The 17,383-nt window shown below is 35.4% G+C and overlaps 2 protein-coding genes across 3 annotated transcripts; both read right to left on the bottom strand.

The window, feature by feature from the left end:
- Positions 1-6,105: 6,105 nt before the first annotated feature.
- LOC132180056 (uncharacterized) lies at positions 6,106-11,609 on the bottom strand. 2 transcript variants are annotated; one of them, XM_059592899.1, is made up of 4 exons: positions 11,441-11,609; positions 9,681-10,395; positions 7,347-7,387; positions 6,106-7,227 (listed from the first exon to the last, which is right to left on the bottom strand). In XM_059592899.1, exons 2-4 carry the CDS (start codon positions 10,000-10,002, stop codon positions 6,364-6,366), a joined length of 1,227 nt encoding a protein of 408 aa, XP_059448882.1. In that variant the 5' UTR covers positions 10,003-10,395; positions 11,441-11,609; the 3' UTR covers positions 6,106-6,363. The 2 variants fall into 2 exon arrangements, with proteins under 2 accessions (XP_059448882.1, XP_059448883.1); XM_059592900.1 differs by having other exon boundaries at positions 7,347-7,381.
- Positions 11,610-14,881: 3,272 nt separating this feature from the next.
- On the bottom strand, positions 14,882-17,142 carry LOC132180057 (uncharacterized). Its single transcript, XM_059592901.1, has 6 exons — positions 16,754-17,142; positions 16,537-16,632; positions 16,213-16,431; positions 15,690-15,786; positions 15,391-15,453; positions 14,882-15,268 (listed from the first exon to the last, which is right to left on the bottom strand). The coding sequence occupies exons 1-6, from the start codon at positions 17,075-17,077 to the stop codon at positions 15,075-15,077; spliced, it is 993 nt and encodes a 330-aa protein (XP_059448884.1). The 5' UTR covers positions 17,078-17,142; the 3' UTR covers positions 14,882-15,074.
- Between the last annotated feature and the right edge of the window lie 241 nt (positions 17,143-17,383).

Raw genomic sequence — 17,383 nt, 5'->3', positions numbered from 1 at the left:
GAGGACTGCCTAGTAAAGGGGGTGAAGCTGTATCTTTGGAATAGATTTGCTGTGTCTTAACAGCTTTTGCTGTCATCTAACTTAATAACTACCCCTCTTGGGTTGCTTTTTCTTAACACTAAAATTGAATAATACAAGTAAAAGTAATGCTCTAAAAAGCACTTCCAACTATCTACTTGATTTGGTGAAGAGCTTTTAACGACTTTTAGGGTTTGGGTTCAAAATTCTGGTAAAGGGGTGAGAGGCTTCCAGTTCCAAGGTCCACCAACCATAATGAGTCATTAATAAAGAGTTGTTGAGGATTAAGATGATTGTTAAATGAGGACCGTTGATATGGCTGATGATGGTTGATGGATGATTGTGTGTAATCTTTCTGATTTGGAGGTAAGTAAGTAAGTAAGTAAGTAATTAGTAAGAAGTAAAATTTGTTTGCCGACACTGATGTTCCTGAGAGATTTCTCATTGATTCTTTTCTTTCATTGTCCCCTATAATCATGGATTCTTTGATTTTAAATTCGAATCCACTGTAAAAAGTTACTTAAAAGTTTGTCTTGGATTAGTCTTTTTAAATTTTAAATTGGTTCAGCTAAAGTTTGGAATCATCAATGACACACATATCGCACTTAGGCCTTGGGTTTTTTCCTTTTTCCTTTTTCCTTTTTTTTTTTTTTTAAAAAAAAAATCTATTTTTGATTCACCTTTCTGCTGGGCCTTGGATTTTTTTTTTTTTTTTTTTAATTGAAAAGACTAGGGAAAGAAACTAACTGTGACTATTCTACTTAGGCGATAACATCTATCCGTTGGCAGTAACAGATCTAGGAGGTGGCCAATGTAGGCCATGCTTCCCCAAGGGGGGAGGCATGCGGGGGGAAAAAAAAAACACCCCACTAAATTGGCCATTGGCCCTTACCCATACCAAAATTTGGCTCCATTCCATGGCCGTTGAGAGCCACACAAGAGGGGCATAAAACAGTGAGAACCGCAGACGCTTCTTTAAATCTGATTAAGTTATAACTTCACCCAGTCACACTAAGGCATCAATGAAGACCTTGACTATTTTTGATTAGCTTCTATACTAATTAGATAAATGTATCACAAACTCGAGCTTATGTAGTTGCTTTATTGATTTATCTAATTATTTCTCCAAAGGGTCTAGAGAATTTGTCAAGTTTTGAAGAGGGATCGCGAAGAAAATAGATTGAAATCCAATGTAATGCTTTGGGTATTGCACAATGCAACAACATTCTTATTTGGGTCATTTATTTTGTGATAGCACATAAAATAAAAATAAATAACAAAAAGAAAAAAAAAAAGAGAAGAAGAATAACTTACACGCAAGCTACTAAGACAATAACGACTGGAGGTGGCTGAATCATTCAAGTAGCCAAAATGGCCAATGTGGTGGCTGAACCACTCCTTTCACTGCAAGATGGTTCGGTCACCCCATTTGGCACCTATATTTGTTTGTTGTCCCTCTTGTTTTTATTTGTTATTTTTGTTATTATATATCGTCTTAAGTAAAAACATGAGCTGGAGAAGTTATCCTATAGCATTTAAAAACATAATTTTTCATGAAATATATTGCTACAAATAAGAAACTGATTCATATATATGTTATAAATAAACAGGATCGGAGCAAATTAATCGATGTGATTGATAGCAACCTTAGCTAAGTAAGACAATTTTAAGAGTTAGAATTTATTGAGTAAATGAAAAAGGGCTTTGAACAGCGAGCAAGTCGACCCAAAACGTTAATCAAGGTTCATATATAAAGACTCAAAGATTTGTTTTAATTTTGATAGAGACTGAATTGAATGCAATCAACGTAACATCTCCAAATTAAAGAGTGTTTTTCTTTTTCTTCCATCTTAGACCATTAATGTAATTGGTTGTGTAGAAATGTATCACTCTCAGCCAGCAGGCCGCGCGTATGAAAGGAAAAATCTCACTCTATGTATACACGATACGTACACCATATGCAATTAATAACATGACCCAATTTTCACAAGTTCCATCCATTACAACCAGCAACGAGAGTGCCAAATGCATGCATCATGCATCATGCATGTGGGTGTTTCTTTCAGTCATCGCATGTATTACATGTGATTAGGGTCATGATCTTGCAGCATTAGGACATTCACACTCACACACATCACATGCATGCCGTGATCCATACATAACCAACCCATATTTCGTAACCTAATTTGTTAATACTAATAGAGTAGGTTTCCTGTATTTGTTTTGGCGTAAATTAAATCTTGTTACCATTTTATGATGTCAATTTGGTGTTAATTGGCAAAAGATGCTGATTAGTCGAAAATGATTTCCGACCCAATAGGAAATTTGCCATTGCAAGGGAGAAATTGATTTTCGAGTCAAAGAGGCATAAGCTATCTTTTTGAAACTTGTCTCCCTCTATCTTTTACGTCCCTTTCTTCTAAAGAGCAATGTTACATATTATATTTCTATCCTACTGGATTGATGTAGCAGTTTTTGTCAACCCATGAATTGTTTCTTAATAATAATAATAAAATATTTAAAGTTGATGGGCACTGTCACATCAGCTCAATAGGAATAATCTTAAGCATTTATCTTTTCCAAATCACAGCCCATGATCCATTAACCCATTGATTAGCTCATGTTAAAAAATAAATCCAATGATTGATGTGTACTGCCGCATCAGCCAAATAAAATAAGGTGAGATGAGAGTATAGTATTTATCATTTCTCTTTTCCAAATGATCACAACACCACCCATCCTAAAGAGGAATCCAAAATCTTTTATGATAGCCCTAATTACCCTTGCATTGCAACTTTTTCTTCCCTTATAAGAACATTCCTAATGAACTAGCTATTCACTAAATAATAATAATAATAATAATAATAATAATGAACTAGCTATTCTTTAACTAAAATTTAGCTAGATTTTTTTTTTTTTTTTTTTGGTAGTTTAGCTAGCTACTTTCCAACAATACCCCCACATCAAACTCTTTAAAGCTTACTTTACTCCATTTAAATATTCTTATTTCGTCTTTATTTATTCTTACTTTAACTCTTTATTCCAACAACCATATTCTTCCACGGTGAAGTAATTAAGCGTCTTGGTGATTCTTGAATTCATCCCTAAAATCAAAAGAGCCTTGCTCTAGATGAAGCAAAAAATAAAAATCACAATCTACATATCCAAAAAAAATAAAAAATAAAAAAAGATTAATTAGTGAAAATAAGATTTCCATTCTTGTTCTTCTTTGCATGTTTTACAGACAACATCATCAGATGAAATACAAAACGACCATGGAAAATTATTATATTTGTTTCAAGAGAAGTACTGCTATACATCTTAGATTTTTTTATTTTTTTTCAAAAATTAGTTTCTAAATAATGTGATATTATTTTATAAGATTTATTATTTTAAAAAATGTTTATAAATCAATTTTTAATATATATATATATATTTTTTTTCAATATTGTTTCGTCTTTAATTCCTTTAATTTTCATTAACAAGACATGACACCTGAGTCCCTGACACTCTTACGTTGACTTGGAAAATGCAAGTGTTGCTCAATGCGTCTCTCAATGCATCATTGTGTTTTTCTTTTTAAAAATTAAATAGATAAAATTTATTATATTAATATATTATTTACTTTTTAAATTTGTTTTCTTTTTCAGGAGGATAATGTTATGGTGAGGTTGAACTCCATGTGCATGTTGTGCGGCATCAGGTACATGGTAGCCCATCTGTTGTGACGCATGCCCCTTCTGTAACTTGGGATGGGTAGCTCGGCTACGTAGGTGCATCATCTTACACGTAAAGTTAAATCTTTTCGTCCCAAAAAATAAAATAAAATCGTACCAGGATATTTTCACATGCAATTTTCGTACAAAATCAAAGAGATTTATATATATATATATATAGTCGTAAAAAATTGACCAATAAATTCTCAAAACCAGTGAAGCTTGAGAAGGGAATTTTGGATCGAGATGCGTAAGCATGACACCGTGTGGTGGTGTGCATGGAGAGTGAGAGAGAGAGAGAGAGAAGATAAGATTAAGGCTTACGAAAAAGAGAAAGAAAAAAACTCCAGTCTCCAGCTTTGCACCCCAACGGCAACAGGGTACTCCACTTAATGCCTTGTACCTGTAAAAACCCATTATATATTATGTCCCATTGACAACGTCATAAGGGTATGAAGCACCACATATAAAGCAAACCGCACTTGCTTTTAGACAACCTAATTAGCACTTTCCATGCCAAAAAGGTTTCTTCATTTCTTCAGGGGTAAGATTCCGTTTGTTATTACGATTTCGCTGGTCAAAAAAGTGTCTTCTTAAACAAAATTGTGAAAAAGTGTTCTATGAGAATGATAAAAATCAATCTCTTGATCATCTTTCAACCATTTTCACATAATGAATGAGTGAATCTACTATTGAAATTTTGTAAGACTTACATAAATTTACAAATTTAACGGTGAATTTATTAGATTTGGTAAGAAAAGTTAGGTTGGTAGAACAACTTTTATTAATTACGTGCTTGGGAACAGTCCCACATGTTGGAGGCAACATGTTTGAGCTCCATGGGTCTTTTGATGGGGACTTTGCTTGAAAGGATTAAGGCCATTGACGGATATCATCTATCACATGGCATGGTCACACCTTCCCGTCAAGGCCTCAAAATACCCAAGTGGGTTCTTGTTTTAGGCTTTAGTGCATATGGAATGTTAGTTCAAATCCAATTTAAGGCACCCATTGAGGAGGAAGCTCTACAGTTAATTTGCCTCGTGATAAGGTTGTAGATAATGGTAGATGTGAATTCATGTGATGCTGCCACAAACTTGAAATTTTTTGAAAAACCATGCAGATATATGGAAGCTCTCCCTCGCAATCCTTGATATTTGGGTTTGGACTTTTTTGAAAAAGAAACAAGATGAGGAAAAATCAAACCCTAGTGATTTCACTTGAACAAATGGTCATTTTCAGAATTTATCATATGGGATTAGGGTTTTGAACTGATAGTGGCAAATTGTTGAAAAATGACGAGGGCTAGAACATGGCTAGTGGGTGGGCGGGCACTTGTCATGATCCAAAGGGCCCAACTGTAGAGGAAAATCCAGGTTTCAAACAAATAAGCAAACATCGTGAAATACTCAAAACTATGTCATGTTGCACGTACAATGTGCAATTGTCCCGGCTAAGGAGAACAGAGCACATGAGTGTGGGGGAAGAGAGAGGCTGGTCCCCATCTACAGCAGCCTAGAGGAGGCCTAGCAAATATTCCTTTCTTTCTTTCTTTTTCTTTTTCTTGTTAAATTTGAATGGCCAGGGAAATTGGCCGAAGAGGTTTTCTCATTTAAATGGGGGTGGGGGTGCTGGTCCCGAAGAATTGGTTACAGTTTGAAAGCTCCTTCTACAATCATGTTAACCCTTCATTGCAACTTCTAGCTTGCAAGATTTGTAGAGGACCAATCTTGATACTCAACCTATATGTAATTAAATGCACTAGTACTTGTATATTTAAAAAAGATTCCTTTCTTTTTTTCTTTTTTTATCCTTTGTTTTCTATTTCCAAATTTTGTCTCAAGACTCGGTTATTCTTCATTTTGTTTGGTATTCAATCTTTTATTTGTGGTGACAGTTTACAGTTTATTTATTTTTAACCTTGGTAACTAAGAAAACCTAAGAGCCAGCCTCTTCCTAAGTCCAATAAGATCTCTGGGCTCTGGAGCAAGCTGAAACGATCCCACATATTTTACACGCAGCCCAGTCAATGTGGAGATTGGACCAATTAGGGGCATATTGCAGGAGAAGGATCTGACATTCAGTAATCAGGACTCCTCTCTCGGATATTTGAACCGACAAGAGGAAACAACTCCAAAGCAGTGGACATACAAACATGCACTTTGTTGCACACAGACACAGGACCAACCAGACAACACAACAGTCATGCAGTCCACACATGACACACCCATGACTCCTTGAGTGAAAATAAGGAAGGAAATGATTCAAATCCAATCAACCATTTGACACGTTCCAACACATGACATTTCATCATTTCGAACCAATCTCCAATAAATATTCCTCGAGATAAAGCATCATGATTCCAGCAACAAGAACAAGGAATTTTTACCCTTTTCATTTGACAACAAAACATAAAGTGCAGCAGTTGAACATAAACACACAATTGTCTACTTCCAACAGACAACCCGCTGTTTGCACAAAATCAAATCTATACACCTAATCGGGTCATCCAATCTCATTAATGTAATATCTATCCGTCTAAAGTGACACTGCCAATTGCAAACATCAAGAAAAAGAGGAGCCCTTACACAGATAAATTACATGTTACCATTTATCTACAAATCTTTCATCATCTCTTTGTACTTGGTCCTGCTGTTGTCCTTGAGCAGCCATCCGCTCCCTGATCAACTGACTTTCCACTCAACTGCTGTGAAGAATACGGACCACTTTTTCTCAACTTCCCTGGAAATTCCTTGCTCAAAGACAGGTTCTTTTTAATGCGATTTCGGTTAAGTAAGAACATAGAATTGCGAGGTGGTGCATGCAAAGCTCCTTCAACACAATCTCCTACCTGCGCACAGCCCCAAGGCCTGGACGGACCATCCTCACAAAATGGTCTGCGCCTTGGGAAACCAGTCCTCAGTCTTGAATGACCCCGTTGCTCGAGGCAGTTGTCCTCCTCCAATCTAAGACAAAGAGGGCAAGGAGGATCATGCTTACGTGCCTTTGGTGTTGTCTGCTCCAAACATTCTGCATGAAAAACATGACGACATGAAAGAACCCCAGCCACTGGCATATCTCCACTTTTCACAATCCTACGAGAACTCCAAGGTGATCTTTGTGAAAGATATTTCTCACATAAGCCACACCTAAAACCATCAGAATGGTTGCACGACCAACTGAAAATTTCAGACTCAAACGACTCAGAAACATCAGCAAAATCAGTGTTGCTGCTAGCACTGCTCCATCGGTGCGCATCTCTTTGTGGAGTGGCAGTCTCAAACTCTGAAAACCCAGCAACTACTGAATCAGGAGCTTCTCTAGAATATGTTTGAGCGGAAAAGGACAATGGGTGTATAGGTTTGGACATGAAAGAACGACGACTTGAGAAGTTGCGGTGAGAGGATAAGCGTGACTTGACTGTTGGCTCTGATTCGCTACTGTCTGAATGGGATGAAGTCGAGCCACCACTATCAGGATTTTCTGAGGATCCCTGCAAATATTTCATTCCATTAAGGAAATTAGATTATAGAGAGATATCAAATAATTGCCAAATATTCCTTTTTAGTTTCTATTTTTATAATCTCAGAGAGAGTCATTTTAATACTATACCTCCATGGTGGGTCTAAAGGATAATGGCGCCGTAGCTGGATCTAGCAAGAAAAGAAGGCCAAAGGGAAAGAAAAAAAAAAAAAAACTATTCAGTTGGAAACTTGGTGCAAAGAGAGTCAATATCAATACTAGCAAAGCAAGAGTGACAACTGAGAGATTTTGTTTTGCTTAAAACATAACAGCATCTGAAGAGTGAAGATTGAACCATCATGGTGAATTTTGAAGAGAAATGGTGAAGTTTTGATTCTAATTAACATATGGGCATATAAAATACGAAAAATAGAATGAAACAACTTATGTCTGCTCTTGTCCAGAAGCAAAGTGAGTCTACACAATAGTTCTAAGCTAGATGAAGTATTAATAACACAACACTTTAACCAATGTGATGGCATTCAGAGTAGAATTGATAGTAGAGGGTTAAGAGAAATCAGCAATCAATATCCACAACACAAGCTTGGACTATGATACAACAGAAAATCAATTTTGGGCTCCGACAGTTCGGAATTCTACATAAAAGCAGCAGGAGCTACAGAGCTACAAGGTTCGTACTCCACTTTCCACTTAGCCCTTCCATTGGTATATTTATATTACCTATTTTAGTATGATTACTATTTGCTGTATTGCACCGTCAATTTTGGAGGGAAAGGTTCTAATTTAAAAAGCTAATACTCTAGCTCAGAAATAATATAATTTCTAGGCTAACCAAAATTTAAAGGTAACCATCAAAGGAAAATGAATACAAACTTCCCTTATGTGCGTAAAAGCATTCAAACTTGATCAATGGTGGATGGATTCTGGCCACCTTGATTTGTAACGGAATATGCAAGTACTGAAAGGAGGATGAGAAGAAAAGAAAGCCAACCAAATTCAGGGAGAGAGAGAATAATGCAGGTATCATGCGCAGATTTTCTTGATTCAAGGACTCCAAAGACCCAAACCTAAACTTTTAGCATGGATGGCTTATCAACCCCATTGAAAAAAACTTTACAAATTTAAAAAACATAGTTTGAACTAAAAAAAACAGAGGATTTAGCAAGTCAGCGCCTAATGGACCAACAGTGTCACTCTGTCCCATTCTTCTAGGAAGAAGAAGAGCCATTTGAGCTAAAGGTCATTGGCATATTCTATAAGTAGGTAATCTGCAACCTCACTCTCTCTACCCCCACCCCCTGAGGAACAGTTTTTCCAAGTTCAAAATGTTGATGTCTAAATGATCTAGACTCTTATGATTTGCTTATATAAACTAATTTGCTGACTGTTTGAGACCTTTTGGTTGCTCAGCATCTGGACTCGATCTCAAATCTTACATCAAAATATGTTGTAATAAAGGCAATAATCCAAAATAAGATATTCTGATAAGTAAAGCTAATATAACATAGGCAGGATGAAGGAAGAGAGAACTCTTGTAAATGTAGCACTTAAGCATGGACACTGCCTATCTTGACGAGTATGGTGCAAAAATGGAAATCAGAGGTGAGAGACATAAACTCATTGTTTCTAAATATCTGAAGCAATTTTTTAGATTTCTAATAAATAGGAAAAGGTGAAATGATACGAGATTTACACTCCAACATTACACCTAGAAATACATAATAGGAAAGGAAGAAGGCAACCATCTAGAAATTCTAGCAGTGAATTGTATCTTGTCCATTGCACAAGAAACAATCCCCATTGAATAGCCCATGTGCCCAAGATGGTATTTTCAATGGACCAGAAATGTAGAAAAGGAACATTGCCTAGTCCAGGATAAGAACATCATTTTTAGATAGTTCCAATTTTTTCCATCTTCAAATGGAAAATGAATGTTTTCTCGCTTGCTGGAAACCGAGCGAGGAGCTTCTGTAAAGACAATTTTAGTTTCGAATGTACAACTAGAGAAGTTCATCACATCACTTTGAAGATGTTGCTATCATCCCCTTTATGGTAAAGAGGTTACTGTCCTGCACAATCATACAAGGGCATGAATATGCATGTACATACTTCATATATGTATATGACTCATGTCCATGTGTCCTGATATATCAACCAGATAAAAGTAAACCCCCCCAAGTTTAAGACTACCTACTAATTGAGAGCAAACATAAAAATGAATAAAAAATAGAAATGTCTAATAAAACAAATCCCTTTAGCAGTAAATACAAACAACAGCGGTAAGCCAATTTGTTCTTTTAATCTATTCACCCGAGTGTCACATCAGTAACAGAAAATGAAGCTTAAAGGAATATTATTTTTGAGACATTATTACCACCCTTCTCAAATATAAAACATAAGTACATCATTATAAGTAAACATTTATAAGTAAACATTAAACGAGTTCATTGACGACTGTATTACCTCTTCTTGTTACAGTTTCATAATCATCAACACTGATTTCCTGTACTGCAGGAGGTGTCCACTGAGGACCCTGAGAAAGATCAGATGGACTACTTAAAAACAACCCAGTACCATCAGATGCAGAGTATTGATGGTTATAGAGACAGTTGCCTCTCACCCAGCTCCGACTTTCTTTACTGTTTGTTGATGTTGAAGACCCATACAATTGACTACCTTCTTGTGAACCATATGGTAACCCTTCAGATTGAAATCGAAAATCCCATCTTGATGGGGGTGGCGAAAAGCTTGTATTAGTCCGCCAGTAAGGTTCATGGGGACCCATTGACCAGTCCCTACTGGCTGTATTTGATCCATGTGGCCTTGCAGCCACACAACAAAGCGACCCCGTTTTAGCTATTTTCTATAAAACTCACCAAAATGTTCTGTTTGCTTTCAAACTTTATAAATTCAGCAACCAACAGCTAAATATTTACATCAGTTACTGAAAATAGACATTTCCAACTTATGCATATTAGCTTATGCCCCATCTCATCTCACTCATCAAAATCACATGATACAATACATAAGAGTATTCATGCTCACTTTCCTTTGTCCAAGTTTGATTAACATTTGCTCATGAATATTACCAACACACGCTACATAATCCACCAAAACCCTAACCATGTTCCAGAAATCAGATTCCCTTCAAAGTCTCATTAGCGCCATAGCACAAAGCCTATCATGAAAAGATAACAAATCAATCAGACATTATAATCTACACAATAAACCAAATACCAACAACCACCAACAATGGTCAAATAATATGTTTTAAGTCCACACGTTGAAAATTCTGAATGTCAATCGGTCCTTTTGTTTTTCAAAGAGTTTCATTTTGGTCTTTTCTCCCTTGCACCATCTACTAGATTGACATAATTTCCTGCTGTGGCACTTTCTACTTCTGAAATTAGACCACATCACTAAAAAAACCATTACGTCCTCGAATTTCATCACTCCATTAGAAGGTGTAGGAAGATAGACCAAAACGAAACTTTTTTGTAGAACAAGGGACCATGTGAAATTCAAGGGATGAAACACTTACTTTAACGCACCAACAAAATAAAATAGCTTAGAAGAAACATAAACTCCATAAATTTTATCCTATTCTCAGTATGATTGACCTCATGCAATAAGTGCACTTAATCCGAGTCAAATTGCTTAACGCCCACAGGTACAGAACCATGAATTTATATGATAATTTCCGTGTGCAAAACCATGTTAAAATCATAACACGTAAAATACAATTGTTTAAAATGTCTGAGAACAAGAAAGTTTCGTGACTAGAATCAGAAGGTTTTTTTTTTCTCCTCTCCAAGATAGAGGAACTCCAACAACCTTTGCTACTCTAAGCTTCCATCACCAACAACCTCATAACACCGCATTTGTCATATTCCCGACCAAGAAGATAGAGAGAGTAATCGAATTGAAAATTAGACACAAAAATGCACGAGTCACACCAAATAATCCACTAGCTAAGCTCTTAAACAACACATTTTTCAGAGTAAAACAAAAAACAAACAAAAAGGAAACAAAATTGAACAAAAAAAGAAAGAGAAACCACGACAGAGTGCACATAATTGGAACTCATAAGGGTCAGAGTTTAGCGAAGAACCATTGCGGGGCAACACCAAAACCAGTAGATTACTGAAAACTAAGCGCAGTGAGAACCCACTGATATGCATGAATAAAAAAAAAAAAAAAAACATGAGAGAGAGAAAGCTTACGAGTGGAGGTTGAGGAGAGACAAGGAGGAAGAACGCCACAGGGGTAAATGCTCAGCGTGCCGACTGGATTTCGTCGGAGCATTAAATGAAAAGTGGAAACCCAAAACCCTAATTTATCGGAGAGAGGGAGATCACTTTACTTGGATTACTTCACGCCCTTTTTGCACTCAGGTCCTCCATTTTTCTTCTGCATCCCCTCTAACCCCTTCAACTATATATTACTTCGACTAAAATCTATTTAACTCCCTCAAACTACTATTTCACTGATAATCTATCACTAAATTATCAATTGCGATAATTTACCCTCAAAAATACCAAAATAATGATAATGTACCCCCAATTTTTAAAAAATGATGAAATTACCCTTGCTAAAATAAAAATAAAAATACTAAATTTTAATTTTTTTTTCGAATTTTAATAGTATTTTTGTCTTATTGAAAATTTTATAGGGGTAATTTTGTCATTTTGCTAACATTAGGGAATACATTGTCATTGTTTTGGTAGTTTGGGAGGTAAATTGTCGTAATTGATAGTTTTGAGGGTAGATTGTCATTGAGGTGGTAGTTTGAGGAGGTTAAGTGAATTTTATCCTATTACTTTTTAGTTTAAACTTTTTTTTTTTTTCCTAAATTGAATTTTTTAACTTTTTTTTTTAATGAAGAAAACATGTAATTTTTTTTTTATGAATAACTAATTTATTAAATTCACATATATTTTAAGAGCATTAAATTCTCACATATATTTAAAAGATGCATACCATAATCACATGCTTTATTAAAAATACATATCAATTTAACCGGTTTAATTTTTTTGGGTTAAATTCACTTTACCCCTTGAAGTCTCAAGGTTTTTCAATTCGAACCTCAATATTTAAAAATTAGCAATGTTACCCCTTATTGTTTCAAAAATTTTCAATTCAGACCATCCGTTACTAATTTCAGTCTAATTAGACGAAAATCATCCCACGTACGTCTCGTGTGGGGTTTTGATGTCCTCTATTTCAATTTTACCTTTATTAAAACCTATGAAATTACGTAATTAGCCTAAATTTTATAAGTTTTAATGAAGGCAAAATTTGAATAGAATGAATCAAAATCTCACGTGAGACGCACGTGGGATAATTTCCGTCCAATTAGACGAAAATTAGTAACGGAGGGTCTAAATTGAAAATTTTTGAAATATTAAGATGGTACATTACCAATTTTTAAACATTGAGGTTCGAATTAATTCATATTTTTAATAATTAGTTTTCATTAAAATTCCCAATTCAAAGCGCATGGATAACCAACTTCCAAACTTAACTGTAATTTAAATATTCATTACATAAAGTTTTCTTTTATATTACTTTGAAAAAAAAAATGGGGAAAATTAACTTTATCCTCCTGAAGTTTCAGAAAATTTTCAATTCGAACCCCAATGTTTAGAAATTGGCAATATACCCTCTTAATGTTTTAAAAATTTTCAATTCAAACTCTTTGTTACTAATTTCCGTCTAATTGGACGGAAATCATCTCACGTGCGTCTCATGTGGGATTTTGATTCCATCTATTCCAATTTTGCTCTCATTAAAACCTATGAAATTACGTAATTACCCTCATTAAAACCTAAATACCCTCATTAAAACCTATGAAATTGAGGCTAATTACGTAATTTCATAGGTTTTAATGAGGGTAAAATTGGAATAGAGTGCATCAAAATCCCACGTAAGACGCACGTGGGATGATTTCCGTCAAATTATACGAAAATTAGTAACGAAGGGTCTGAATTGAAAATTTTTGAAACATTAGGGGGATACATTGCAAATTTTTAAATATTGGAGTTCGAATTGAAAATCTCCTAAAACTTCAGGGGGTAAAGTGAATTTAACCTCTTTTTTTTTTTTTTTTGGGGGGGGAACTTCACTTACCCCCCTATACTTTCACGCTTTTTGCAGACAACCCCCCATTGTTCAAAACCTCTCACTTTGATATATCCAACTTTCGTTTCCTTTCACTTTGCCCCTTCCGTTAGGATTTTCTGTTAAATCCTAACGGAAAGGGTGGAAAATAACAATCGTGCCCTTATTTTTTATTAAAAATAATTTTTTTTAAAAAACATTTAGGGGTAGAAAGGTCTTTTTAACTGCAAAAGCTAACGGTAGGAGGGTATTTGAAAGGAAACGAAAGTTTGATACACCAAAGTGAGAGGATTTGAACAATGAGGGGGTGTCTGCAAAAAGCGCAAAAGTATAAGAGGGTAAGTAAAGTTTCCCCTTTTTTTTATTTTTTTTGTTAACACTTAAAAATACGATTAAAGAAGGCAAGAAATTGAATTAATTTATTAGATATTTTTCTGAATGTCCCAATTCCTACCCACAACTCCCAAGGATGATGCTTTATGGGGTCACAAATCACAAATAAGAAAATTGCAATCATTAGTATGTTAAACCTCCACTAGCAAACAAATAATACTATTCCTTTGTGCTATGTTAATCACTATAAAATAAAATACGAGATTGAAATTGAATATAATAAGATCCAATAACTCAGAGGGGAACAAATTTACCAACTCCCCATTGTTATTAGACCTAACGACTACTCATATTATAGTGTATAATTATCATGGAAATCCACCACTTTATGACACCATTTTTAATCATTGTCTCAATTATAATTGTTAGATGTTAGTTGGCATTCATTTTGAACATGACCACTAATATAGACCTCCTAACTTCAAAATTAGGATCATCTCAATTTCAAATGAACTGGATAATATTCAATTAGGTATAGTAAAAAAGTATTTTTGTCCCTTCAAAAAGTGAAAATACAAAAATACCCTTCAAATATAATTCATTTGAAATAGTGAGGATTTTGTTCCCCAACTTCATTAGATAATAATTAAAAGTTTCAATCAAAAGTTATTTTAGATTTTTCTTTTTTTATCCCCCCAGCCCGAAGGCCCCCCTCTCGATTTCTAAATGGGGTGGAAGTTGAAGTCAAATAGTAGTGCTATTCAATGATGAAATATATATTTGGAGTATTACAACTATTATTACAATTTTGTTTACAGGTTTGATCAGATTGTACCATTAAACTCTTGAAATACATTTAAAAAAAAATAAAAATCGAGCAAATTATAATACTTGAAAAAATTATTTACCAATGGGTTTAAGTTATCTAATTCAGCTTCCCAAATCATTCTATCATGAGCCTACTACAAGAATTCTATTAAATAAGGATTAGCCTTTATACCAGTTTGTAACGAGATAAATTGGATGGGTTCTTAGAAGGAACTTGGACCTCCTTCAAATTTTCATTCGGGAATGGACTTCTCTGATGCCTTTTATTAACATTAATGGGTCTTTATATAGACTTACAAATTGATGAGATAAGTAATATTCAAACTAATGATAAATCTAGTATTAAAATACTGATAATAAAACTAATATAAATTAATCTTTAAATAAAATCTGATCTTCATTTAATAGAATCCTACTCTAATACAACTTTTAATTTATCTCCATATTACTTCTGCAACATTTACAGACAGAGGAAAGGAACCCCATGTGTCAATGGTTCTCTAGTACTCTCACATCAAAAGTAGGTGAGCAGCAGGGCTCACTGCAATTGAGAACATCGATGCCCTACTCTTGGTGTTACTTACAAGCTATCCCATATACGTGGGGGTTTACAAAGTAGGCATTAGACAAGAAAGCCATGCTAAGCTCAACGCCTGAAAACCCAGCTTCAGATATATGCATTCCTGTTTCCCTGGTAAGGTGACACCCATCAGAGACTGTCTGTTGGAGAGGATCAAGAACACTCTGTAATAATCTAAGAATTGTTCCATCTGCATCACAACAACAACAATAACAGAAAGGGGAAAAAAAAAAAATCATTAAAAAATTTCCCATTCAATTAATGGATACAGCTTTCTTTCTTGCCTGTGAATCAAGAAGTTCAGCTCAATACCTTTTGCAGCCACGTGTTCCACAAAAAGGTAAAACCCACCGGGTTTCAGCACCCTCTTCACCTCTGAGTCCAAAGATAAAAATGAAAACTTTCAATTATTTAGAATCATAAAATCTATCCAAGTTATAACACAAACGACTCCCAGATGTGCATTTTGAAAGTAAGTCATTCAATCTATTTTCAAGTAGCATTCAATGTAAGCATGAATGTTGGTGATGCTCCATTTCAGAATGGACGGATTTATAGCTTCAAATGCCTAAAAATATAATGTAATTTTTAACTGCTAGATGGTTAAATACCTTTCAGTGTCATATCAACATCTTTAACAGAACACAATACAAGTGTTCCAACAACTGCATCAACAGAAGCATCACTCAATGGTATAGCCTCCCCAACCTGGATAATATGAGCATTTTCAAAATCTAAAGAACAACTTTGTAGTTCACAACCAGATATAACCAAGGGGAAAAAACAATAAAAGCAACATCCGAATCCAGTTGCAATTTTAACTACATATGCATATGTGACCGATAAAGTGCACATCACTAGAAGATGTTTCAATTGCTTAAGGTACAAATCACAGGCCATCAATGATCAATCCAATTGTTGAAATTGGAAACAATTGCCATTGGATCTTCCCCATCGATCCATCAACTTAAAGGTCTAAGAAACATCAAAATGTTTTCCAATCATTTGGGTGCTTTTCTCGCATTGATAGTTTCAAGGCAAAAATATAACCAGGTTGCAGTACAATTTCTAAGCAGAGAATACCACCATCATAAAAAGTTTTAGGAAAAAGTAACGCCAGGGAAGCATTCTTACTGCTTGTATAAATTCAAATTTTGCAAGCGGCAGGCCAGCAGCCACTGCTGCTGCCCGTGCATACTTTTCCATCTTTCCATTGGGATCCATACCAAACACCTGGACATCGGCATCACCGGCATAATACTTGAGATTAGGGCCTGTGCCAATGCCAATCTCCAACACCTTATGAGCCTTCCCCTTCAAATTACTGAACAATTGCGACTTGTAACCTGCAATCTTACCGAACCACACAGAAGATTTCACAAAATTGCAGCCAAGGAGGTGTACACTCGAAACGAGAAGAACTAGTTAATAACAAACACCAAACCAATTGATACTAACCTCGGCTTCATAGGACTTCATACTTGTATCCATAACCGATGCGTATAACTCCTCGTACCAATCTGGTCTCGGAGGGTGAACCTTTTTCAGCACAGTCTACACATACAAACTTCAGTTGTGAACTACCGCCATTGATACAGCAGTTAAGCTTATGCTAGCGTAAATCAAATTGGAAGCATAACATTTTGGAAACAATTGAGACAGAGAGTAGTCGTACCATATAATCGGACTGTAAATTGGAGGCGTTGGAGGGGCATATTGGGAACAAAGCCGTCGCTGCCGCAGCTTCAGTGAAACGCCTTCTTGTGCAGGAGCATAATATGCTGGAGCAAGTTGAGTCCGGTGCAAGTTGCTCACCGTTGCTTCTCTTTGGTGATTCTGGGTTGACCCGTGCTGGAGACGAATTATCGTACTTCAAGTCAGCGCAACAAAAGGGTGTGATTTTGGCAGGTGGAAGTTTAATGTTAGAAGAGCAGCATCGAGTACTGCTGGGGAGGTTGAAGAAAACGAACGACGCTGCGGGCGACGAGTAAACGACCATTTTTGTCTCCTTTTTAAGGTTTCAGGGGTTCGTTCTTCCTCGTTAATCACTCAACCAGGGGATAGTGTTTTTTTTTTTTACTCAAATTGGAGAAGGGAAGGGATACAACCACGGTATAGCTGTCTGAGTGTTGCTTTTACTATTGACTGTTTATAATCGGTAAAAAAATATAATTAGTCGAAAATTTTGACTTATTACAATTTAATTACTTACACTCTTAAATAATGCTATACTTGCTGACTCGTATTAGTAGGTAATTAAAGATACTAAATAAATTTGGCCATCTCCTTGCTTTTGAACTTGGCT

The sequence above is a fragment of the Corylus avellana genome, chromosome ca4, assembly GCF_901000735.1.
Source record: "Corylus avellana chromosome ca4, CavTom2PMs-1.0".
NCBI classification, from domain to species: domain Eukaryota; kingdom Viridiplantae; phylum Streptophyta; class Magnoliopsida; order Fagales; family Betulaceae; genus Corylus; species Corylus avellana.
The sequence above is the reverse complement of the archived record's forward strand: the minus strand, read 5'-3'. Positions and strand labels throughout refer to the sequence as shown.

Coding starts and splice junctions, on each gene's coding strand:
- LOC132180056 (XM_059592899.1), bottom strand. CDS start 10,002: ATGGGTCCCCATGAACCTTACTGGCGGACTAATACAAGCTTTTCGCCA. Junction 7,388..9,680: donor TGAAACTGTAACAAGAAGAG/GTAATACAGTCG, acceptor TTTTCTTGCTAG/ATCCAGCTACGGCGCCATTA. Junction 7,228..7,346: donor CCTTTAGACCCACCATGGAG/GTATAGTATTAA, acceptor AAATATTTGCAG/GGATCCTCAGAAAATCCTGA.
- LOC132180057 (XM_059592901.1), bottom strand. CDS start 17,077: ATGGTCGTTTACTCGTCGCCCGCAGCGTCGTTCGTTTTCTTCAACCTC. Junction 15,787..16,212: donor AATTTGAATTTATACAAGCA/GTAAGAATGCTT, acceptor CATATTATCCAG/GTTGGGGAGGCTATACCATT. Junction 15,454..15,689: donor TGTTGATATGACACTGAAAG/GTATTTAACCAT, acceptor CTTTGGACTCAG/AGGTGAAGAGGGTGCTGAAA.